This window comes from Hylobates moloch, unplaced genomic scaffold, assembly GCF_009828535.3.
Source record: "Hylobates moloch isolate HMO894 unplaced genomic scaffold, HMol_V3 SCAFFOLD_19, whole genome shotgun sequence".
Lineage (NCBI taxonomy): Eukaryota > Metazoa > Chordata > Mammalia > Primates > Hylobatidae > Hylobates > Hylobates moloch.
In genome coordinates, this window is record NW_026652294.1 from 72359785 (window position 1) to 72386693 (window position 26909).

The 26909-nt window shown below is 37.7% G+C and overlaps 1 protein-coding gene across 1 annotated transcript in view; it reads right to left on the bottom strand.

The window, feature by feature from the left end:
* Positions 1-469: 469 nt before the first annotated feature.
* IL33 (interleukin 33) overlaps positions 470-26909 on the bottom strand; it is a 40811-nt gene continuing 14371 nt past the window's right edge. The window contains exons 2-8 of the mRNA XM_032138809.2: positions 16983-17084; positions 8178-8303; positions 7511-7636; positions 5489-5614; positions 4878-4928; positions 3929-4020; positions 470-2489 (exon numbers count right to left, since the gene is read on the bottom strand). Coding sequence (XP_031994700.1) covers positions 2289-2489; positions 3929-4020; positions 4878-4928; positions 5489-5614; positions 7511-7636; positions 8178-8303; positions 16983-17073 — 813 coding nt within the window. The 5' untranslated portion in view covers positions 17074-17084 and the 3' untranslated portion in view covers positions 470-2288. The remainder of the gene's footprint in view (positions 2490-3928; positions 4021-4877; positions 4929-5488; positions 5615-7510; positions 7637-8177; positions 8304-16982; positions 17085-26909) is intronic.

Sequence of the window (26909 nt, forward strand, 5' to 3'; positions counted from 1 at the left end):
GGAACCAACCCAGATGTCCATCAATGATAGACTGGATTAAGAAAATGTGGCACATATACACCATGGAATACTTTGCAGCCATAAAAAATGATGAGTTCATGTCCTTTGTAGGGACATGGATGAAGCTGGAAACCATCATTCTCAGCAAACTATCACAAGGACAAAAAACCAAACACCGCGTGTTCTCACTCATTGGTGGGAATTGAACAATGAGAACACATGGACACTGGAAGGGGAACATCACACACCAGGGACTGTCGTGGGGTGGGGGAAGGGGGAGGGATAGCATTAGGAGATATACCCAATGTAAATGAGGAGTTAATGAGTGCAGATTACCAACATGGCACGTGTATACATATGTAACAAACCTGCATGTCGTGCACATGTACCCTAGAACTTAAAGTATAATTAAAAAAAAGGAATTTCAGAATATTGAGTCATCATATAATAAAATCATTATAGTCTCACATACATTTGGAAAATATACTTTATTCAATACTATAAACAATGTAATAGATATATTTGATTATTTAGTAATCATTTTAAGTTTATCGTACAGATGCACATGTCAATAATTAGTGTTTTTCAGATGGAATGATATACATTCTGCTTTTATTTTTATGTCTTTGGTAACAATTATTGACAAAACAATGAAACAAAGATATATTGTTTTACAATTGTAATACCCTTGATGGTAATTCTCAGCCTCTTTTATCTTATATTCTACCAGCACTTACATCTAATAGGTCTCAATAAAGTAGAAATTTAAAATTGTGTACTTTCAGAAAAGGTCATATTTCATAAAGATTCTGTTACTATGTTAGTCATTTATCATAAGTGTTAAGTCTAAGAAAAGTTGTAATAGAAATTGCTAAGAGTTTAAAATAAAAACTATTCCTTTAGTAGTTAAAAAATGTTATTATATGGTTGAGTATAAATTTTATTGCCCTAGTGACAGTAAAACAAAGATGTTTAGCAAAAAATTATTGCCATTAATAGCTTTATCTAAAATTCTACAACAGACAAAGCAGAATAAAAGTTTTGGCATCCAGAGGTCAGGTGATACAGAAATGAAGTTCAACGGGTGCAAAAGATATATCAAGGGAATGGTAGTTAAAACAAACGAAAAGAGACAGATGTCAAATGAATATTCCACAGTAAGCAGTGTTATCAGGAAGCTGGAATACAAAAAGACTTGTGCACATGGGAAACAAGGATTAGAAGCAACTTTGCCCAATGTGACAGTGAGTATATTAAAAGACATGGGTCCCTGGAAGCCAGGGTCAGAAGGGATGGTAGACCATGAACATGAGGGACAATCAGTTACTGAAATTTTAATGTTAATTCAGTGTCTCATCTAGGCTCTGGTAGGTTAGAAGATTTCTGGCCTTACCATGGTAGTTGGATTATATGGTACTTGGATGCTCTAAAACATGTTGGGACTCAGTACTCTTTAAAAAAAAAAAAAGTTTTAGCATGTTACATATTCCTAATAAGTGAAATTTTATGTCTGAACTAAAATTTACTTCACTTCCTCATGTAAGAATGCCTTGCTTAAACTCAGTATATAAAAATCAGAATTTTAAAAATTAAACAATTAGAAATGAAGTTATTCACTTTACAAATACTGGATTTATTTTTCTTAATATTTCAATTATCTTTACTTTTTCACACATTTATGTTACCTGGTTTGCCATGTGGGCCTTTGAAGTTCCATATCCCTGGACAGTAAGGGAGAGCTGCTCTGAGTGTTGCCTAAGACATCTACAAACAAACCTGGTGTTTTATTCCAGTTGAAAAAATGATAACTCTGTGAAGCATCTGGTCTTCTTTTTACTAGCAGCTCTAGTGTTTGAGCCTATCGTTTGGAACTGAGGAAAATTATTTCTCTAAGTAGCTCTTTAAAATGGATCCCTGTCTACAGAGAGACTTAAGCTATGGCTCTTTCTCTCTTCAGTGGCCTTAGCTCTAAATATGAAGTTCTTTCTGGACTGAAACTAGAGAAAAGTAAAGGTCAGACTGTATCTCTTTAGAATGTTGACAGTTTCCTTACCAATACCCTATTTAATATACTGATAGTTGTATTGAATATGCAGTTATACAGAGGGAAATAAAAGAAAAACTGTAGGATTAGAAAAAATATTTTTATACATAATAGGGAAAACATTCCATGCATGCTAAGCACTCTTCATTTCCCTTAGATGTCACCTGTCTCTTTCTTTATCTCTCATTCCTTCTCCAGTGGTAGCATTTGGGTACTCAACCCAAGACCCACAAATTTCCATCAACTAAGTTTCAGAGAGCTTAAACAAGATATTCTCAGTACATAAATTCTCAGAACAGTCTACTTTAATCAGACCAAGATGATTATCCTTTACACCTATAAACACTCCAGGATCAGTCTTGCATTCAAATGAAACACAGTTGGAGGGCCTATTATGAAGGACAAAGAAGGCCTGGTCTGGCAGTTGTTTTTCACACTTATGGAGCTGAGGAAACAAGAGAGAAAGCAATCCATATGTGAACGGGAAGTTCAGAGTCAACTTTACCTGCCTGTATTGGAAACTAAAGAGGAATACTTATTTATGGCTTGATATTTCTAGCAAGCTTACTTAGTGAGTTGTGGAGGGAAGAGGGGGAGAAGTGAGTAGAGGGCCAGAGGGGTGGGGGGTGGATTTGATTTGATTCACTGATAGTCAACATAGAGAGGCAGTATGGATTAGGGTGATTTGATCTGGATGCAACAGTTCCGGATTTGTACCCTTCTTTTGACATGTACTATCTCTGAGACCTTGGGCATGTTGCTTTATTTCTCAAGCCTCATTTTTTTAGTCTAACCAGTTTTCTAGATCAGTCAATCCTCAAAATATCTACAGACATGTGAGTAAATATAAGCAATTATTATTTTGAGGCACTAAGTTTTGGGATGGTTTGTTACATAGCAACAGTTGACCAATACAACAACTCCATTGTAGAGTTACTGTGAGTATTAAATAAAATAATATTTGCAAAACGTTTAGCACAGTGCTTGCTATATAATAGAGCTCAGTCTAAGTAGCTCTATTATTGAGTAGTTATACGTGCCAAACACTAGATTATATATGTTTAAGAATGTTTTGGTTAGGAAGATGCTGGTTACTATCCACTGTTTATGTTAATAAGGCCTTACATGGCTGTGTTAGTTAGCTTTATAATTTTGTGTATTTATATAATTTATCTTCTATATTATGCTCTCTTCTGTTTTCTTCCATGCCTCTACCTTTGGCTTGTTTGTCAAAATAGTTATAATTACACATCATGACCAACGTAATAATGCCATTTGCTAACTAAAGAAGAATATGCAATTAATTCTGTGTTCAGAATGTAGATGTTAGGTTATTTATAAATCTTGGCACAAGGAAACACTTATGACTCTCCGTTAAGCAGGCTCAGAATGGAAAATTTTTTTTTGTATTTGTTTAAGAAAACGATATTTTACAAAGAAATGTTTCCTAGAGGAACATAGTAGTTCCTAAAGCCAAATAGAAAGGATTTGAGATCATTCTATGTAACAGTGCTTCTCAAACTTTAAGGCACATATGAATTTCCTGGAGATTTATTAAAATATACTGATTCTGATTTGTTTCTGGGGGGCTTGGAATCCTCCATTTCTAACAAGCTCCCAGGTGATGCTCTGCTGCTGGCAGAGAGCAATTTTCAATAGCAAAGCCATACATGCCACTTTCCTTCCTTCCTTACACTAGAAGCAAGTCATTTGTAGTAAGTGATTGTGCTTTATATACAATAGCACACAAAAAAATCCTTCTGCAAAATACTCCAACACCCAAATCTACACAAGTTGGTGGAGTCATTCATGACAGTTCTGTAATCATAGATATAGATATAGATATAGATACAGATATAGATATAGATAAATTTTTTTTTTTACCTCCACAGAGTGCTCCTTGTTGTTGGCATGCAACCAGAAGTCTTTTGTAGGACTCAGGGTTACCATTAACATCTTACCATCAACACCATCGCCTTACAATTAAGAACGTATAAATGATAAAGTTAAGAACTGTAACTCATCTTTATTTAAATGAATTCAACACCCAGGAAAAGAGTCTAAGATTACATAAAATAATTACTTCATTCACTAACAGGTATCTTAGAAGTATTTGTACCCAAATTCAAGAGGCACTAGTAAGTAGAGGGTACTTATAAACCGGAGAGAAATTAGTTTTCTTATATGCTTTTTAACTGGAGAGTTGTGACCCTAATGGGTACTTCTCTGGGCATCAGCTTTCCTGTCTGCATGTAAAGCCACTCGTAGTGTCCCCCAATATTCATTCCTCTTTTGGGATAGTAATAGAACATTCCCCAGCTTGCCTTCTTATGGCTAAGTGTAGTAATACAACTGAGTTCTGACCAATGTGAGATAAGAGGAAGTGTTAGGTGCAACTTCTAGGTTGTACACTTAAAGGGAAATAGAATGCATGCATCTGTTTTTCTGTGTCCTGCTGACCAGGCATTGTCATGCTCCCAAGTACTCTTGAACCATGTAGATGTTGGCAGAACCACAAGATAGAAGGAGATGGGTTTCCTGGACAACTTGTTGAGCCATTCCAGCCCTGGCTAAGACAGAAAGTTTTATCTAGCATAAACCACTCTTGTTTTGGATCTGTATTAAGTGTAGCCAAAACTTTATCCTAACATTTAAGCTGTAAAATAGATGAGAATGCATCCTCTGAGAATCTAAGGTTTTACCATGAGCTTGGGTTGGAGATAACCTTGTGAGACTATCTTTTTCCCTATGGGGCAAAAAGGATTTTTTTGAATTTACCTTTACCCCATACTTAAGAATTCAAGCACTATAGCTACCCAGTCCTCCAAATTACCTGATTCGCTTGAGGGGTGTTGAGACTCATAGTAACTCAGTAACACCTTATCTGAAACAGAATGCATAAAATCCCTCTGGTGAGATACAATTTTGTTAAGTTTTCAGTTCCAACACATACATAACATCAGAAAATATCCTCGCCTTTTATTATATATCAATAAAAGCAAATCTTTTGTGGTTTTGAGAAAGGTCTCAAAAATGCACGAATATGCTCTGATGAATTCTCCAATATAGTTGTTACTAAAATATTTAAAATATTTTTCATAGCAGTGGCATAAAGGTTGTACTTTGGCGATACTAACAAGGCTAGAAAGATCTAGTGGATAATTTCGAGATAGCAAATACATGTGGCCCCTCTTTCCATCTTTCACGACAGATACTACATTTCAATGTCAGCATTCTTCTCTGATGAACCTGACAAAGCTTCTGAATCCATCTTAACGTAGAAGTGGATTCAGGCATCCACTGCCAATGCATTAGAGTTAGCGCACAGCATGATCTGTTTGCCATGTCTAAGTTAATCCATTGTTTAAAGTTGGGTAGATTTATTTAAATGTTTTACTTTTATTAGTCATTATTACATCATTTTAGAAAAAGAAAATAATCTACCTTTCTTTTCATCTTTTTTCAAGTCTTCAACATATATCTCATAACCTTCATCCTCCAAAGCAAAAGTAATGGATTGATCATTGTATGTGCTTAGAGAAGCCAGACATTCTGTAATAGGTGAAATTCCTGTTGTTAAGAATTCAAAAATTTGTCAGGCACAATTCTTTTGGCAACGTTTTTAAAAAATGCTCCCTCAAAAAACATTTTCGCAATTTGAGTTGCATTTTGTATGTCACTGTTGGCTAGATGAAAGCCTTTGATACAAGTTTTACATAGCTAAAAGGCTGAGATGTGACTCTTGAATGGGATTAAAGGTGCTAGTGTCCTGCATGAAGGCCCTGGGAGGCCATGTGAGTGTGCTTATGGGAGGGTTTGGTGGGGAAAAAGAAAATGGAAAGCAACAGACATTGCTTGAGGAAACCTTCACTTCATGACACCACTTGGTCTGGAGACCGTGGTAAAGAAGGGACTGTATTTTGATAGACATGGATAAATAAATGTTCATCTATAAAGTGTGGAGTTACCCAGAAGTTTCTGACAGTCCTGGAGAATGCAAATATAAGCCCTGTTCTCTCCTCTGGCTAAATAACAGGGACACTTAGTGCAGTGCTCCCAACTTTTAAAAAGTGTCAAAATACCCATAGAAAATGACAGTATTTTTATAGCCTGCTGGGGTAAACTGGAACAGATTTAGGGACTACTTAGATGGGGCCTGGAAAAAATTAGTATACAAAATATTAAGAAGAATGTTACGTGCTGAATTTGTACATGAACTTCTAAAGTAAGTGATTTAGAAATACTTAATGAGAAACTTCAGTGTTGCTTCTGGGAATTTAGGACATTTATAGCAGGAATAATGCTTGAAATGGCAACTGCAATTTCCAGATAAAGTTTTTTTCTTTTTTTTTTTTTTTTTTTTTTTTTGAGACAGCTGCTCTTGTTGCCCAGGCGAGACTGCCCTGGCATGATCTCGGCTCACTGCAACCTCTGTCAGGGTTCAAGCAATTCTTGTGCCTCAGCCTCACAAGTAGCTGGGATTACGGGTGCACACCACCACAACCGACAATTTTTTGTATTTTTAGTAGAGACAGGGTTTCGCCATGTTGGCCAGGCTGGTGTTGAACTCCTGACCTCAGGTGATCCATCAACCTTGGCCTCCCAAAGTGCTGGGATTACAGGTGTGAGCCACCACACCTGGCCAAGTTTTTTTTTTTTTAATGATGATCTCTTCATTTCTTGAAGTCATCATCAACTTGGAACCTTATACAGGGACGTGATAAAATTTAAAACCATCTTAACTACTACTTAAAATGTATAAAGTGTTAGAATTATATTTAAAAATATAATAACTCTTTTCTTCTTTTCTTTTTCTTTTTTTTTTTTTTTGAGACGGAGTCTTGCTCTGTCACCCAGGCTGGAGTGCAGTGGCGCAATCTCGGCTCACTGCCAGCTCCGCCTCCCGGGTTCCCGCCATTCTCCTGCCTCAGCCTCTCCGAGTAGCTGGGACTACAGGCGCCCGCCACCACGCCCGGCTAATTTTTTTTGTATTTTTAGTAGAGACGGGGTTTCACCGTGGTCTCGATCTCCTGACCTTGTGATCCGCCCGCCTCAGCCTCCCAAAGTGCTGGGATTACAAGCGTGAGCCATCGCGCCCGGCCGAAAAAATATAATAACTCTTTTCTTTCGTGGTCAAAATGTTGAAATTTGGGGGGAAAATGTGTTTTTTTTTTCCCAAAAGATAAAATATTTTCACCACAACTAATGACCACGGGATTCCAATCCATGGCAAGTATTTTAAAATAATGATGGAGTGCTAACTAGAGAATGCATGTGCATTATTAGAACAGCTACCTTGCGCCTACTTTGGATACTATTAGATGGGTACATCAGCTGCAAATGGGCAGAAGTTTCTGGTACACGTTAAAGACACAGACTTGGGACTGCTACCTGGAGTAGCACTTTCCGGGGTCCTGTGTCATACCTCCCTCCTCACTCCCACATCACCCCTGTAACCAGTCATACCTGTGACACTTGAATCGTGAAGTGCTCTAGTATATTTCTGGACCCCTGATATACCAAAGGCAAAGCACTCCACTGTAGACTGCTGTTGACAGGCAGTGAGTACCAGATGTCTTTTGTGCTTTCTACCTGCAGACCGGATGGGATTAGGGATGGACGATCAATCCCCACTCTGCACAAACACCCCTTTGAGGATTCCCAGTTAAGGCTGCTTGCTGAGAGTAGTGATTGACTCCAGGGCTTTAGCCACTCCATGGTCCAAAAGGGATTGATACCTCTTGGCACACTTATTCCCCAGTAGAAGCACACTCATTAGAGATCAGGAGGAAGAAAACTAGTCACCCACAGTCTCAACACCTAAAAGGCAAGCACTATTAACACTTAAACCTATTTCCTTTAAATTAAAAAAAAATCACTTAAAAATATTGTAAACATATTTACACATAGTTGTGTATCTTTTGTTTTCACTTAACATTACAGCATAATTTCTCTCATGCTGTTGAAAATTCTTTGTATGCCCTTTTGAAAATAGCTAAAAACCAGTTCATCATCCTTAATATTTTCCAAACGGAACCTTGGAGTGAGGAAAAATAATTGCATATTTAGATGTGGTAAGTGAAGGCAAATAGATACTTATCACTATTGCCAGAGAATGTACGGTTCCCCTTACCTGTTTTCAGTGAAGTCCTTTTGGTGGTTTCTCTCCTAAAGTAACAGGCCTCCTTTTTTATCGTAAGGCCAGAGCGGAGCTTCATAAAGTACATGTGGCAAACTTCTCTGGATTTCTGTTGGGATTCTAAACAATTGAAAAACTTGTGAGACTGTTTCAATCCATTCATCTTTATCCTTTTACAAATCCTGAGTGTAGCAGACCAAGAAAGCAAGTACAGGTTCACAGTATCTTATCAGAAATCCTTAACTCAGCTGTGTTTCAAAATTCAGAGTTTTTTAGATTTCAGGATTGTAATATAGAGCATATACTGTATATATGTGGCACCCCAGAAGAGATGGGGGCAGCACCCCATAATCAAAATTAGGTAATTTTATATTGAAACATAGGAAAATTTACACAAAGTGAAATAAAGACCTCATGTTAGTTCACATCAGGAGTTAACTAAGAAATGAGTTTAGGTCATATTTTGGTGTCAAATAAGTTCTGAAAAACTTTAAGTCTTTAGAAAAAAATTTTGGTTTTCTGAATTCCATATGAGGGAGTGTGAACCTGTATCCAACATATATCAACCTTTGCCTAATTGAGGGGGATCTTTTACTCATATGAAATGTGCAATCTTTTCTCTTTGTCTAGAATATACTTTTAATAATTTTGGAGCGACTGCTGAAGTCTACAAAGGTTATTGATATTAAAATAACTACCATTTACTAAGTGTCTACAGTGGGCCAAACACTGTACTAATGATTTTACATATGTCACCATTTAATTCTTCATAATAATCTTGCAAGATAGGCATTATTGTCTCCATTTTACAGACGATAATCTGAGGCTCTCAGGAGTCATGACACTTGCCCAAGATCACAGGGCTGGCGAGAAGTTGTGACTGAAGTGTGTCTAAAATCAAATCTATTCTTTCCACCACCATCTACTTACCGCCATCTAAGAAAATGCTACACTGCAATTTCAGGGACTAACAAAATGCAAATTCAAATTAAATCAGTCAAAGTAAAAAAGTTAATTATTCAGTAATTATTTCATTTTGCTAAAGAAAAATCTAAGTCTCAAAAAGAAAATTAAATTTGCTACTTGGAAAATCATAAAAAGTCTTTCAGAATCAGGTAGAAAGGAAAATTATAACACCTGAGTCATAGGATCTCAATTTTTAACATTATGTAGTAAATGAATTATCAAGCAATTTATACAATGAAGTCAAAGTTCAATTAGTCACAGTAATTCAGAAAATAAAATAATTACTTGTGACTTTGGGATTCATTTTATGGATTAAAAAAATTCTCCGAGGATTTGCCTTCCTAAAATAATGCTTTTTAAAGATAAGTGGAAAAGCTTTTATTAGCTATTATTTTGAATTAATCCACGTCTTGCTTCCAATTCAGATGAGTACATAACTTTAACTATCTTCAACTGATTTAATAAGGGAAGACCACTTAATTATATTCACACCCACTCTGGAACTCTCCACCATTGATTCTCAATTCAGAAATATCAACTGTGGTATCTTGTATTTATATTTTAGTGCTTTTACACTTACAAAGATAAGTCATAAAGAAAACTAGTGCCAGAGCCAGCATTGTACTTATTCTCCTGACAAGTAATTTAATACAATACTTTACTGACTGTTGTATTAATTCGTTTTCTGCTATTATCACAGAATACCATAGACTTGGTAATTTATAAAGCAAAGAAATTTGTTGGCCAGGTGCTGTGGCTCACACCTGTAATCCCAGCACTTTGGGAGGCTGAGGCAAGAAAATCGCTTGAGGCTAGACATTCAAGACCAGCCTGTAAGTAGACCGTCTCTACAAAAAATTAAAAAAAAAATAGCTGGGCATGGTGGCCTGCTCCTGTAGTCTCAGCAACTTGGGAGGCTGAGACCAAAGGATTGCTTGAGCCTGGGAGTTTGAGGCTGTAGTGAGCTATAATCATGCCACTGCACTGCAGCTTGGGTGACAGAGTGTGACCCTGTCTCTAAAAAAAGAAAAAAAAGATAGCAATTTATTTCTTACACTTCTAGAGGTAGGCAAATCCAAGAATATTGTGCTGGCACCTGGTGAGGATCATCTGATGGTGGAAGGCAGCAGTGAGTACATAAGTCAGAGAGGAAATCCGGAGAACTCACTTTTATAACAAACCCAGTCTCTTGATAACCAAACCACTCCCATGATAACAGCAGTAATCTGTTCATGATGGTGGAGTTCTCATGACCTAATTACATCTTAAAGATCCAACCTCTCCGGAGGTTGCAGTGAGATGAGATAGTGCCACTGCACTCCAGCCTGGAGAAAGAGCGAGACTCTGTCTCAAAAAAAAAAAAAAAAAAAAAAAGAAAAGAAAAAAAGTCCGACCTCTCAACACTGTTACAATGGTGATTAAATTTTAGCATGAGTTTTGGTGGAAACATTCAAACCATAGCAACTATACCATATTGTCTTTTCAGAGCTAAAAGGCATAATATGATAACTGAAAGAATGCTCACTCCTTATATTCTTTATATTTTAGTCAGTATCACATGGGAACGTGATAGGCATGCCTAATACTAAGTGTGGACTCTGGGGGGAACAGGATATCAGTCTTGGGTAGTTAAAAGTGAGGGTCACAATGCTGTGGAAGTACTGAAGATGTAGAAGTCTTTAGGAGATAAGAAGAAAGTTAAAGATGTAGGTGTGGGGGCTAGCATCTAGTAGGACAAGCACTGGTTATAGTTCAAGGATGGGGGTTACTACATTTGAAATACTGAAAACACTTTGCATCAGGAGAATTTTGAAGAACATATGCTTTGGTGTTTTGGGAAGCTGAAAGTGTGAGGGTTGTGTTCTGGAGAGGAAAGTGCAAAGCTGGCATGGACATGTAGACTTTGCAGGAGGGAGAATTCCACTGGGGTCAAAGAGCCAGCTCAAATGTATATAAGGGCTGTTACCACTTTCCATGTCGCTATCCTGCCTGCTGCCTGAGGGCAATGGCTTAGTATGAATTTTAAGAAAATTCCCATAGCTAATTTAATCATAACAGCAGCATGAATCCCTCAGGGATTTCTTGTGAGTAAATAGGAAGGGCCCTGGAAATCTTTCTATAATTCTGCCACTCAGAGAACCAGACTATGGCTGATAGAAACCACAGAGGTGAATCACTGCATCTTTCGTTTCTTCCCCAAGCACTGATTTTACCAAGATGTCTTCTTACTGCTTACTACCCTTGACTTGTCTGTGGCATTGGACTCTCAGGACCACTTCTTTCTTTGAACCCCTCTTTCCTTATGCCATGTCACCAGTTTCCTTAGGTTCTTCTTGTTTCTCTCTGACTAGTGCACCTTGTCTCTTTGTTAGTTATCCCTCTACTGTCTGCTCATAAATGTTGGTGTTCCTCAGGATTTCGACTTTTTCTTCTTCTCTCACTCTTAAATTTTCTTCCTGGGCAATCATGCTTGCTCCAATGACTTCAATCACCTTTTTAGAGGCTGATGACTCCCCAAACTGTAACTCTATCTTTTGTCTTTTTCCTGAGCTTTCTATCTGTTTTTCTTTCTCCACAAGTCATTTTGACCCAGCTACTTTAAAGCATCACTGTCTCTTTCTGTGTATATCTTCTGAATTCTGGATATCTCTACCTGGGTGACCTGCAGCTACCTTAAACTAAAATACACTGGTCTTAGTCTCTTTTCTGCTGCCATAACAGAATACCATGGACTGGGTAATTTATAAAGAAAAGAGTTTTATTTGGTGTCTGGTTCTGGAGGTTGGGAATTCCAAGATTGAGGGGCTGTAGCGGATAAGGGCCTTCTTGCTGTGTCATCATATGGTGGAAGGCATCACACATGGTGAGAGTACACATGAGGCAAAGAAAGGATGGGGACTGAACTTCATCATTTTTATCAGAAACCCAATCCTGCAATAACTAACCCACTCCCATGACAATGGCATTAATCTATTAATGAGGGCAGAGCCCTTATAATCTAATCACCCCTTAAAGGTCCCACCTCTCTTTTTTTTTATTTTTATTTTTTTGAGATGGAGCCTCGCTCTGTTGTCAGGCTGGAGTGCAGTGGTGCAATCTTGGCTCACTGCAACCTCTGCTTCCTGGGTTCCAGCTATTCTCCTGCCTCAGCCTCCTGAGTAGCTGGGACTACAGTCGTGCACCACCGTGCCCAGCTAATTTTCATATTTTTAGTAGAGACGGGGTTTCACCATGTCAGCAAGGATGGTCTCAATCTTGACCTTGTGATCCACCCGCCTTGGCCTCCCAAAGTGCTGGGATTACAGGCATGAGCCACCGTACCCAGCCGGTTCCACCTCTTAATACTATCACAATGGTAATTAAATTTCAACATGAGTTTTGGAGGGGACATTCAAACCATGGCAGTACTTATAATAAAAAATGTGTTTATCTTTTTCTACCCCCAATATGTTTCTCCTGAACTGCCTATCTTGAGAAATAGTGCAACTATCTATCATTATCCACCCAATTCTTTTTTTTTTTTTTTTTTTTTTTTTTTTTGGAGACAGAGTCTTGCTCTATCGCCCAGGCTGGAGTGCAGTGGCGTGATCTCGGCTCACTGCAAGCTCCCCCTCCGGGGTTCATGCCATTCTCCTGCCTCAGCCTCCTGAGTGGCTGGGACTACAGGCACCCGCCACCACGCCCAGCTAATTTTTTGTATTTTTTAGTAGAGACGGGGTTTCACTGTGCTAGCCAGGATGCTCTCAATCTCTTGACCTCATGATCTGCCCGCCTCAGCCTCCCAAAGTTCTGGGACTACAGGCGTGAGCCACCACGCCCGGCCTCTACCCAATTCTTAAATCAAAAAGCTGAGAATCATTTATTTTTCCTTCTTTCCATTCTTACAATTCATCCAATCTGTCATTAAGTCTTTTTGATTTCACCTTCTGAATATATCTGAAATAGAGTCCGTCCTCTCTATTCTGTTGTCTTAGGTCACGCCTTCATCATTAGTCCCTTAGATTAATGCAGTAGACCTCTAACCAGTTTCTGTTTCTACTCTTGCCTCCTCACTTTATCATCACACTACTATCATCACACTTACCAATGTGATCTCTGTAAAGTAAAAATATTTTATCATTCCTCAGTTCAACGTTTTCAATGATTCCCTACTGTCTACAGGATAAAGTCAAATCTCCTTTACTGTAACAGATCTTCTATGGATAGACTCAAACTAAAGGGGTTGATCTCTACTCAGTTCTAGCCAACTATTGCCATGCAAGAGATGGACCCAGTGTTTCTAGATCTTTGGATTTTTTTAGAGAAACTATACACATTTAGATTTTCATTAAAAATATCCTATTTTTTAAAAATTGACTCAATTAGAAAATATCAATAACACTATTCAATCCTAATAAAATACTCCTGCTGGATGGATCTATCCCAAGGCTCCCATATTGTGACCTCTGGCTAGATCCATGAATGAAGACGGCTGGATTTTTAGGGAAGAGAAAGTGTTGATGGATGTGGGGGAAAGAAAGTAGGAGAAGAGAAAAGCCTGACCCTGGGAAGTAGCTTCCTGGAAACTGGGAAGGGAAGGGTTGTGAGAGGCTTTCCTCCAGGTCATGAAGTCCTGTACCCTGTTGGCATTAGAGGCAAAATGCCCTGGGGGTGACCACAATGTGGGACTGACTGTGGGGACACCTGCAGTGGTTGGCTACTAAGTTTTGTGGCATTGTGAACTGTGGCTTGTGTTAGATCCTGGTAGCTCAAGAGAAGAGGAGGAATTAAATGTGCTTTCTTGCCTTGTATCTTGGGATGTTAGAGCAGAAGCTTATTTAGAAAAACAAGATATGACATATCTTGCATTTTGAGTTGAGAAGCAGTTTACACCTGTCACATACCCCAAAGATATCTGTCGAATTTTTCACCAGGATTGTTTAAATAATCACAGTTTTAGTGCAGTAGCTCTATCCTGCTTGCCTCCATCTGTGGGTTTACTTTCCATGATTTCAGTTACCCACAGTGAAATACAATAAGATTTTTTGAGAGAGAGAGCATTCACATTATTTTCATTACAGTATGTTGTTCTAATTGCTCTACTTTTTTATTAGTTATTGTTAATCTCTCATTGTGCCTAACTTATAAATTAAACATTATCATGGGTATGTATCTGTAGGAAAAAACATAGTATGTATAGGGTTCATTACTATCCATTGTTTTAGGCATCTGTTGGGTGTCTTGGTACATATTCCCTGCAAATAAGAGGGGAGTACAATATTTAACTGAGCCAATATTATTGGAAATAAAGATCTGCTAAAGGACAATTAAAATAATGTGATGTATTTGTAAAGCCATACAAATGAGTTTGAGATTATTTTTATCACTGTCCTCTAAATGGTATAGGTAAGTAGTTAGGGCCACTGTTCCCTTAAAGGAGGGGTTACATTTTAACTTTTGTATCAATACCACCAACTCTGGCATAAACTCTAGCCCACTCTCTCATTCCAGTGTCTATAAAGTGCCCATATTTCCTGAGGTACAAAAAAAATGCATTTTTTATTGAGAGGCAATTTAGGGATGCAAAGTCACTGAGTCACTGTTTCTACAGAGAGCATTTTGACTCAGCTACAAGTAAAAGAATTAGTTTAACTGTGATTTCCTGGTTGTTGAGAAACCAGTCAAATTAGTGCTTTCCCTGGTCACCAAAGAACAGTGTGGGTGGGCCAGAGCCTCAGGGAAGACAGAATGAGACAGAAATGATATTAACTCTGCTTTCTCTTCTAGCCTTAAAGATGTACAGAGAAATGGAAAGGAGCATGAAGGACAAGGTTATGCCAGTCCCCACCATCATTCCTTATCCTCCATTTTCTTTCCAGTTCACCAAGGCTCCATTAACTTACTTTTGTGTTACTGCTCCCATATGAAAAACAGATCCTAAAATTGCATGCTTCGTGGCCAAGTGTGGTGGTTCATGCCTGTAATCCCAGCACTTTGGGAGGCTGAGGCAGGTGGTTCACTTGAGGCCAGAAGTTCAAGACCAGCCTGGCCAACCTGGTGAAACCCCATCTCTGCTAAAAATACAAAAAATTATCCAGGTATGGTGGTGTGTGCCTGTAATTCCAGCTACTTGGGAGGCTGAGACAGGAGAATCGCTTGAACCAGGAGGCAGAGGTTTTAGTGAGATGAGATGGCGCCACTGCACTTCAGCCTGGGAGACAAAGTGAGACTGTCTCAACAGAAAATAAATAAATAAATAAATAAATAAGTAAATAAATTTGCATGCTTCTTTCCTAGGACAGATAATTTTAAGGATCAAAGAGTGATACAGCCCTTTAATCTCAGCACTATAGCTGCCACCTGACTTTACTTACCTTCTATCTTATTACAAACTCTGAGTTTGCAGCTAGATAGACTTGAGCATCATTTGTTGGTTCTGCTTTATTTCTGTGGTTTGGCTTTGGTTGGTTTGGTCCCACCAAGTCTCCTGTTGAAATTTGATCCCCATTGTTGGAGGTGGGGCCTAGCGGGAGGTATTTGGATCATGGGGCGGACTCCTAATGAACAGCTTGGTGCCATTCTCACAAGAGCGAATTCTTACTCTTAGTTTGCAAGATGGTTGTTGAAAAAAGGTTGGTCCCTCCTCTCCTCTTTCTCCTGCTTCTGTTCTCCCCTTATTCTCCCCCTATGTGACCTCTGCACATACTGGTTTGCCTTCCCTTTCCATCATGAGTGGAAGTAGCCTGAAGCCCTCACCAGAAGCAGATGCTAGCACCATGCTTCTTGTACAGCCTTCAGAACTGTAAGCCAAATAAGTCTCTTTTGTTTTTAACCCCTTCCCATTTGCCCAGAGAGTAATTACTGGCAGCGCTTACGACTGCAATGTTTAAGATAACTTTGCCACGAAAGATCTCCCTTTTATTATTATTTTTACATCTGTCTAGTATATCAACTTTGGAAACAAAAGACATCATTCTATTTATAGCATTCTGTTTTTAGTAGTGGTATTTTCATTTATAAAATATAGTAATTCTCGATCGCTGAAAATGTCAAATCCTAGAAAATGTAGCATTCCTACATGTGATGTTAACATTCTTGAGCACTTCTTGAACAGTTAGTTGCTTGCTGAAGTTTCATTTGGTGAATCCCATTTTTTCTGAAATAGACAATGCTGATGGTAGTTCTGTTTAGAAATAACTCCAAGAACAGTTTTTATACTCTATTTTTGCATTGAAAATCAGATTTGCTTCAGCCTCAAAGAGATGTTTATGTAAAATTAAATAAGCACTGGCAGCAAGCTGCACTTTTTTTTCTAAATGGGAAAAGGGTTAAATTACCCAGCTTCAGGTATATTTTTGTGGCAACACAAATTGACTAAGATGATTATTCAAATATCTTCATCTGTTATTCTCTTCTTCATCAGTAGTCGCAAGTTAAGACCACATGCCTGATACCACCAAAGGTCTTAATGAATATTTGTTGAATAGAAGTGGACCTGCTTAAAATTTTGCTAGTTTGTCAGGGAAAAGGTTTTGGGGGTTTGGCAGCAAGAGGTGTGTGGAGCAATAAATGGTTGATATAAAAGGCTATAATTAAGTTTATCACTATTCACAGGTTCAGATTATCTCAGCTATTCCTGCCCGGTGATGTATCAAATATGCCAAAGTTGGCTATATATGGTCTGTTCAAAACCAGTCTGCTGTATTATACCGTTATGTGCCATCCCTTTTTATTTTAGTTCTTGTATTCTTAGTACATTTTGATAAGATAGTATGTATAAACATTGGAGTAGTAAATATTTGATAACAGATAAAAATAGTGTGTAAAAACATTCAGAGATACTTAAGTCCTTACTTCCCAGCTTGAAACACAAGGCTTTGCTTGCTGTGTTCTTCCACTTTGCTGTGGAAATTTTGTTGGTTGAATACTTCATTTTAGACTTCATTTTTCAGTATTCTGTTGGATTAAAATATAATATTAGTTCATCTGTCTCAACTTAAAAACAAACGGAAACAACTGTGGCTAGCTCACTACCAAATTGGTAACATAACCATATAGAGGAAATAATTATTTCAGTAAAGTTTGAACATAGTATTCTAAGTATGCATTCATGCTAGGATATGGTACTCTGCACTGCATAATGAGGTTTTGGTCAATGGATTGCACATATACAATGGTGGTCTCACAAGATTATAATGGAGCTGATAAATTCTTATCACCTAGTGCTGTTGTAGCCATCGTAACATCCTAGAACAATTCATTACTTGTGTGTTTGTGGTGATGGTAGTGTAAACAAACCCACTGCACTGCCAGTTGTATGAAAGTATAGCACATACAATCATGTATAGTATATAATACTTGGTAACAAATGACTATGTTACTGGTTTATGTATTTGCTATACTATACTTTTTATCATTATTGTAGATAGTGTTCCTTCTACTTATTAAAAAACAAGTTAATTGTAAAGCAGCCTCAGGCAGTTCTGTCAAAAAGATATTCCAGAAGAAGACATTGTTATAGGAAATGACAGCTCCATGCATGTTATTGCCCCTGAAGAACTTCCAGTAGGACAAGATGTGGAAGTGAAAGACAGTGATATTAATGATCCTGACCCTGTGTAGGCCTAGACTAGGGTGTGTGTGTTTGTGCCTTAGATTTTAAGGAAAAAGTGTAAAAAGTAAAAAATTAAAATTAAAAAATTTTAAAATAGAAAAAAGCTTATAGAATAAGGATATAAAGGAAGAAATTTTTGTACAGCTGTATGATGTTCCTATTTTAAGCTCAGTGTTATTACAAGAGTCAAAACCTTAAAAAATTAAAAGTTTATAAAGTAAAAAAGTTATAGTAAGCAAGGCTAATTTATTATGGAAAAAGGAAACAATTTTAAATAAATTTAGTGTAGCCTAAGTGTACAGTGATCATAAAGTCTATAGTCGTGCTCAGTAATGACCTACGCCTTCACATTCACTCACTACTTATTGACTCACCTAGACTCATTTTCCAGTCCTGCAAGCTCCATTCATGGTTAATTGCCCAATACAAGTGTACCATTTTTTAATCTTCGTACCATATTTTTACTTTACTTTTTCTGTGTTTAGATATGTTTAGATACACAAATACCACTGTGTTAGAATTGACATTTTATAATCTATTCTCTCTGAAGCCTACAACCTGAAGGCTTCCTCTGCAAATAAGAACTTTGGTTTCCACAGTCCTTTATTTTAACCCAGACATTCCTTTTTATTGATCCCAGTTGACTGTAGTCTTTTATCCCTTACCCATCTCCCAGCTGAACCCCTCCACTGCCGCTTCAAGTTATCCCACCTTTCTGGACCAAATGAATGTATTTCTTAAATGTATTTGATTGAAGTCTCATGTCTCCCCAAAATGCATAAAACCAAGCTGCACACCAACCACTTTGAGCACATGTTCTCAGGATCTCCTGAGGGCTTTGTCACAGGCCATAGTCACTCATATTTGGCTCAGAATAAATCTCTTCAACTATTTTACAAAGTTTGGCTCTTTGTAGATAGTGGAAATACTGGTACTGCAGTTCTGAGACTGTTTTGTTATACTTTAGTATATAGGAAATAAGTAGATATATTATGTTACATGGTTTTGACTGTAGGGGAAAGGAGATACAAACATTAAAGAAGTCATGAGAAAACCTATGGAATGTTAAATTTGAGTCAGCAATATCAGTGTGCCCATATCTTAGTTTCTTAATACTTTCTCCACTGAAAGGAACAGCTGCTCCAGATCTGGAGCTGGTAAAGTAGTGGTGAACATGGAACATCCTGTTGTGCCAGAAAGCAGGAGTCACTAAAAAACTAGTGAGGGTGTGTCAGAAGCATATACACAAGCCACTGGGAAAAATCTCCTGCTGGCCAAACGTGACACAATTTGAGGATCAAAAAGAATAATGGTGGTAATTGACTATAAAGCATTTAAAGAAACCCACAAGTTCATAGCATTTCTCAGCAACTGAATGAATAGGGAGGGGTCTAGTCATTACAGAAGGAATGATAGCATTGAAATAGGCCTCGTTGTCTGGGGTGCCACCTGGAGTTCTTAGTCTCATGACTGAGGAAATCAAGGAAGGTGGACACACCAAGGGTGAGGTTAGAGTAGAAGTTTAATAAATGAAAGAAGGAGAGAAAGCTCTCTGCTACAGAGAGGGGTCCTGAAAAAGGGTTGCTGTTCTATAGTGGAATACAAGGGTTTTTATAAATGAGCTAGTGGGGAGGGGGTACTTTATTTACATAAGGTGTGAAAAACTGGTTAGGACTAGGTATGTCATTTGCAGAAGGCATGAATTCCTGACAACCCCCACGCTGTCCTTCCATGTGGGCTCGTAGCCTAAGTTACTTCATGTTGTTTGACTTCCCTTACTGTGCACGTTTTGGGGATAGAATCCTCCATTGTGGACATGCCTAGCTCAGTGTAACTCCCCTTATCTGTGTAGCTGTAGGCATGTTCCAAGCATGCCCTCCTGAGCAAGCTTCCTTATTTGAATATATCCAAAGAAGGAAAGGAATGTGTTCACTGAGGCCAACTGAATGTATATGAAATTTGAAATTTGCTGATTACACAGAAGGCACTCTTTCTTGCTGGAGCTTGGTTCCTTATCTATGTTTGTGGCTTGATCTCTCAGGCTGCTCTTTGTTAAAAGAGAAGTTCTGCCGAGGACTTTGCCCTATTTGCCTAGCTGGTTTCTTTCTTCTTTCTCTCTCATAATCAGACAAATCACCGTCTTGCAACCCCCAATTTAATATTTGATTCAAGCAAGGGACATCAATCGATGTGATACCTTGATGATCAAGATGGGTCACTGTATCATACTGAAAAAATATGGAGTTCTGTATCATAAATTGCAGAAAATTCCATATTCTCTTAGTATGGTTCTGCAATCTGGCTTCAACATCAGGGTATGACACTGTGCTGTGGTTTGTGGAGGGAGCAGGACTTCTTCTCCAGTCTTAAACTCTCTGACATTGCCTGCAATTCTATCAATAATTATTGCTTCTTCTTTTTAAGTGTTGGCCTCTTGTTTTGCCACACTACAAACTAACAAACAAAATTATCCCAGCAGTGGTTACAACTTAAATCTCTTGTGAACTTCATATGAATAATCTCTTCTAGCAATTAAAAGAAGAGCATTGGATTCTTGGGTTAGAGGACTCGTTAGAAGGTAAACTTTAGGCATCCTTATTTTGTCCCTGGACAAACCTCTGGAGGCTGAAACTCCAGATGATCTTGTCTAGGTAGCTGCTATAACATTATGTGCATGCCTCCTATTTACATCCAGTCCCATGTGCAAAATCCTCAATGGTCAGCCAGTTGAAGACTATCTGTTCTGTCCCTCAGTCTTGCCATGGGAGTAAATGTTGTGCTCACACAGCTTGAAGACTTCACATCAACTTTTATTTTCTTCCTCTGATTCTTCCACCTTTGTTGGTCAAGAATGCTTAGAAGCAGAGGATCTTACATATCATTTTACTGAGCCCCTAACTTTACAGATGAGTAGATTGAAACTCTGAAGATTAAGTGCCTTGCCCAGGATTATGAAACAGAACCAGGAACAGAATCTAGCCTCCTGACTTCCATCTTGATGCCAGTACTTCCCTATCCTGTCTCCCTCCTTTCTTTCTCCCTTTCCTCCTCAAAACAGGAAGAAAATAATCAGAACTGGAAATTTAACTCCAAACACTCAGCCTTTCTTATACACAAAGCAGTTGTCCAACTTCTTTGAAGTAGTAAGTTTCTGAATATGGTTGTTAATTTGTAATCACACGTTTGGAATAATAAGATAGGGAACCCAATTGTAGTTGTATTTTAAGTTGTACATAAAATAGTTTAAATAGTAACCTGTACACAGTAGATAATGAAGTAACACTTTGCAAACATAAAAACTGCATTGCCTTGATGTTGTTTGTTTTCTCTTCTACCCAAGGATACTTATATCCTAGAAAAAACAATTCCTGGTCATTAAAAGAAGTTATTTTTCTTTTTTTATAATCTTAGAATATTTTAATAAAAAGTTACATTTTCAAATAAATATGGGAAATGTTCCAATCTACATTCTATCTCTAGGAGAGTCAGACTCATGTTAGCATAGAAAAGGTGTTGATAGTCCTTTATTGAAGACTCTTGGGTACCTTTGTTTAACTATTGTTTTCAGTAGTTATTTGATCTCATAACCTTTTTCTCCCCTCTTATCACCCTCATGGACTAGTTTGAGAGAACGCACTTGAAAGAACTTTGCCGTAAACCAGTATTGGCTTGCACATAATTGAGCAAGATAGACAAGCTGAAAATACCACATTTACAATGGAGTCATTGACACAGAGAAAGTCAACACCCTTTATAGAACCACATGATAAGTCAAAAGCATAGTCAGGAAATATTTTCAAATCCTATTCTGAAAAAGTATTTTCTTCAAATAACCTGCAAATTCTTTGCCTTGATCACTCTTTTCACCATTTTTTTTCAGACTAAAATTGACTCATTACTCTCCTATTTTTATATCAGAAATATCTCAGAACATATGGCAATAGGAACATAACTTGTTCTTTTTTGCTGCTATTCCCAATGATATACAGCAAATATCCCTGCACACTGGTTATGATAGTCACCTAATTTATAAAGTGCTGGTCTCAGATGATGAGGTTTCCCGTAGTCAGCAATTGTAGTATTTAAGGCAGTTACATCCCAGTTCTACTTATATAGATACACACACACACACAGGGATTAAGCAACATTGGATGACAGCATTTGATGTATGAGGCAATGCAGATGGAGCTACTTAAATGCATTAGAACGTGTGGGAGCTTATCTTTTTCCTACCATCAGATCCTAAACAGAGATTATTTTAGCTGTAGCACTTTCTTTTTATTTGTTTATTTATTTCTTTGAGACAGAGTGTCCATCTGCTGCCCAGGCTGGAGTGCAGTGGCACAATCTCAGCTCACTGCAGCGTCCACCTCCCAGATTCAAGCAATTCTTCTGTCTCAGCCTCCCAAGTAGCTGGGACTACAAGGTGTGTGCCACCACACCTGGCTAATTTTTTTTGTATTTTTAGTAGAGATGGGGTTTCACCATGTTGGCCAGGTTGGTCTTGAACTCCTGACCTCAAGTGATCCTCCTGCCTCAGCCTCCCAAAGTGCTGGGATTACAGGCGTGAGCCACTGCACCTAGCCTAGCTGTAGCACTGTCAAAGAGTTACGCTTAGTTAATCATTAACTTTTATAAAATCTTTATAATATATGCTCTCGGTAGTGTTTATTGCATAACATATAATAATATAGAAGGACACAGATTGTTTAATTTCCTTTCTCTTTTCAACAGAAAGTTGAAAACATTTAAAGTAATTTTTTTCTGATTATAAAAAAGATATATGTGCACTTAGAAAATATGTAAATGACAGGAAATTGTATGTGTGGTAGATCCTGACATTCTTTTTTCTATGTAAAAAAATATACACATCACTTTTATTTAAAACATAGAATCATACTGCAAGTATATTTTAAGCTGTTTTTTCCATTTTCCAATTAACACTATATCATAAGTATTTTCACATAGTAGAGACATTCTTTTACAAGTAACATTATAAATAGCATTCAATCATAGAAATATATCTTAATGAGTCTTTTATTGATTAACACTGGCTGTTTCCAGATTTTATTTTTGTTTTTGTTTTCTAATATTGCCAATGTTGCAACTGACAGTTTTGTGTGTGTGTGTGTGTGTGTGTGTGTGTGTGTGTGTGTATGGGTGTATGGGTGTGGGTGTGTGTTGTGATTCTTTGAAAATATTTATAAGTTTATTGGTAGCATAAACTCCTAGTAGTGGAATTGCTGGATCAGAGGGTACATGTATCTTATAGCTTGACAGATATTAATGAATTGACTTCCAAAAACTTGTATTAATTAACAGTTTTGTCAACAATCCAGGGGAGTACCCTTTTCTCCATCTTTCTAGCAACAATGAGTGTCGTTACCTTTGAAATGTTTGCCTTTATAAAGAGTATAAAATATATGATAGTTTTGAATTTTATTCCTTTATTTCGTGAGATTGAGCATCTTTAAAAAAAAGTGTATTGTCAATTTCTATAAATTATTGATTTTTAAGGACTCTACCTAAACTAAGAAATTAGAGCCTTCTCTGTGATTTGTGTTACAACTTTTTTCCCTGTGTCGTTTATGTTTAGATTTTGCTAATGGCATTTTTTGGCCATACATAAGTTTTCAAATATTATGTGGTAAAATATAATCAGTGTTTTCTTTGAGAACTTCTGGTTTTGTGTTCTGCTTCAAAATACCTTCCCTCTTCCAAGATTATAAATAAATTTAATTATGATGTTATCTAAAAACTTTAATGTTTAATATTTTATACATAAATCTTTGATTGACTCAGTGTTACTTTTGGTATAAAGAATAAGTTAGGGCTGGGTGTGTGTCTCATGCCTGTAATCCCAGTACATTGGGAGGCCTAAGCAAGAGGACTACTTGAGGCCAGGAGTTCAAGACCAGCCTAGGCAACATAAAGAGACCTTGTCTCTACAGAAAAAATTTTTAAAAATTAATTAGCTGGGCTTGGTGGTGTGCACATGCCGCCTTAGCTACTTGGGAGACTGAGGTGGGAGGATCACCTGAGCCCAGAATTTTAAAGTTGTAGTAAGCTCTGATAGCACTATACTCCAGTCTGGACCACAGAGTGAGACTCTTGTCTCCAAAAATGAAAAAAATAAACATAGTGAAAAAAGAATACATTTGGGATTTTTTTTTCCTTCCAAATACATAGTCCAACTACATTTGAGATTCAGTTCAGACAAAGTGAAGTTTCACATGTTATGTTGGGACCAGTATGCAGAGGGCCATGAATGCTACAATAAGGAGTTTGAATTTTATCCTATGGACAACATGAATCTTTTGAAAGTTTCTAAAGCAAATGAGAAACATCATCTAGAGTGTGTTTTATGAACATAATTTTATGTCTGTGCGAAGCACCATCTGAAGGAAGGAAAGTAGGGAGAGGGAGGCAAAAAGAATGAATAGTTAGGAGGCCAGTTAAAATATCCCAGGCAAAAAGCAGTGAGGACCTAGTGAGGGCAATGTTAATGGGACTGACGAGGAGGGGATGGAATGATGAGTGCTACAAGTACTTCATAGAGTCCTTGCAGGTTGGTGTGAGTAAGGGCCCCAGAGATTCCTGTTCTGTTCCACTAAGTCATGCAGTTACCAAGCCAGGATTAAAACCCAAGTCTCACTCCCAGTTTAGGGCCATATCTGCCACAATGCCTCCTCGGCTCTTTCTGGATGTGGGTGTACCTGCTCTGGACTGGGGAAGAGGGGAAGCAGGGTGGTGAAGGGAAGTGAACATAATTCCAGTGGTTAATAATAGGAAACTCAGGTGAGGAGTTCAGTGACAGCGACAGGGAATGAGTCTGATGTGGGGCAGATGGAGTTTGAGGTACTTGAGGAACAGTTATATGGACATTTCAGCAGGGAGTTGGAACTAGGTGGCCAGAGGCCAAACTTAGCCATGTGGATTTGCTCTTCATTTGTGAAGGCAAGATAGTTTATTGTGTGAGAGTGAATGAGATTGTCTTGGCTGAGTGTGGAGCAGGAAGAGAAAGCTGTGAGAAGATGAAACTCTGGGATATCTAACATGTAAGGGGAAAGAGGAGAAACGAAGTTAATAAGAAGACCAGACAGAGAAGCAGAAAAAAGAAGAGTTCATATTATGAAGGCTAAGAGAGAACACTGTCTCAAAAAGCAGGAACAGTTGGTAATGAGTACTATAGAGATCTGGTTGGAGATTAAGAGACATTAGAGGAGTCATTTAAGTATGGTGGGAATCTCAAAACAACTGCACTGGACTGCACAGAGTGGAGAAGGAGGAAGTAAGACATTTCCAAGAAGTGTAATACAGTAATGAAAGGGAACAAAGAAAGAAAGAATGGTATCTTTACACAGTAGTGTAGAGAAGGAAGATGCTACTTACTAGCTAGGTGACCTTGGATAAGTTACTTGATGTCTCTGAAGCCTCAGTTTCTTAATAATAATGATAATTTTCATAATAATAACTTATATTACCCATAATAATTTCATAATTTAACTCATTAGGTTGTTGTGAGAATTAAATGAGAAGATATATTTTCAGCACTTATTACAGTAGCTGGTGCACAGTAGAAACTCAATACGTTTGTTATTATTATTGTCATTAATATTGAGGTTTATATTGGGATGTGATAGACTCTTGAGTATGCTTAATGCAGAAAGTAGCCAATGAAAAGGGGAAAACTTATATAATATTTCCAGAGGAGACACAGAAGAGAGGGGGAAAGAACATGAGTGGAAGGATGAGCTTTGAAAATGAGGAGGCACACTTCTTCCTGCAGGAGAGGAGGAACTAGTGAGAGAATGAGAGAAGATGTGAAGTTTTAAGGTCTAGGGGTGTGAACTTAAGGGTCTTATAAAATGGCTTCAATCTTTGTAATGTAGGTTCTGAAAGAGATAAAGATTAAGAGAAATAAGCATTGGTTTGAAGTTTTAAGGATAAGTGGGAAAAATCTGAAACAGATCCTTAGAGAATATAAAAAAGAATTAACTTGGGAATGTGGTGTTATTGTTCAGTAAGCATAGAGTTTCAGTTTTGGAAGATGAAAAAGGTTCTGGAGATGGAGAGTGGTGATGGTTGTACAACAATGTGAATGCCACTGAACCGTACACTTAAAAATGGTCAAAATGGTAAATTTTATATTATGTAGGTTTTACCACAATTTTTAAAAATGGTTCAAAAAGGAATTTTTAAAATGGGAGTGGAAGAAGTAGAAAGATGGGAGTTTGTTCATAAACAGAAGAATTCCAGTGTGCCTTATCTTAGAGAGAAAGATGTTCTGATGATGATGGTGGTCAGAATGAGATTTTTTCGGTGAATTGCTGAGGAGTGTTAAAGAGTCAAAGCAGTCACCAAGGGTGACAACAGCAATGAAGTCACCAAGGGTGACAACAGCAGAGGCAATAGTGAACAGAAAAGGTCAGGGTCCCTAGTGACCAGAAAGGAAAGACATTAGTATAAGTAGTTGGGCCCAGGGTTGGGGATGGGGTTAGAAAGGCTTTCTCTACTAGCCCTGGGAAATGTGCACACAAGAAAATGGAGTGGGTTTTGAGAATATGGCATCACGAGGGGAAAGTCACATTTTAGATAATCATAGGAAATAGTGCTTTTGAAGGAAAAGGAGGGAGAGAGTAAGGAGTATGCTTGTGTGTGGGTGGGGAACATCCCAGAGGAAATGACATACATTTAAATTAGGGAAACAACCTGAAAGATTTTAATCCGTCCAGAAAGAATAATTAAATAAAATAATTTAAATAGAAATTTATTAGTTGGTCATTCACCTCTGAACAACAACAACAGTGAGAAATATATGAGGTATTGTCATTTTCAAAGTTGCAAATTTGCGTAGTTGTGTCTTTGGCTGAAGAAATCTTCCAGAAACTTACATTCAACAAATATTGAGCACCCTTTACATGCCAAGGACTATGTATTCCACCAGCATTAACTCATGGGGTGCTGCATGAATATTTTCATTTCACATTGTCATATTATCTACATCTAATCAGCTGGAAAATCATTTATTGAATCACTAACCTCTTATATGTTGGACAATGCTCTTTGATTAGCAATTTCCCACTTCTAAATGCTAATACCTTTAAGAATATTAAGTTGGCTGTTGGCCTTTCTTCTTTTATTGTGAATTTTACTTTCAAAATAAA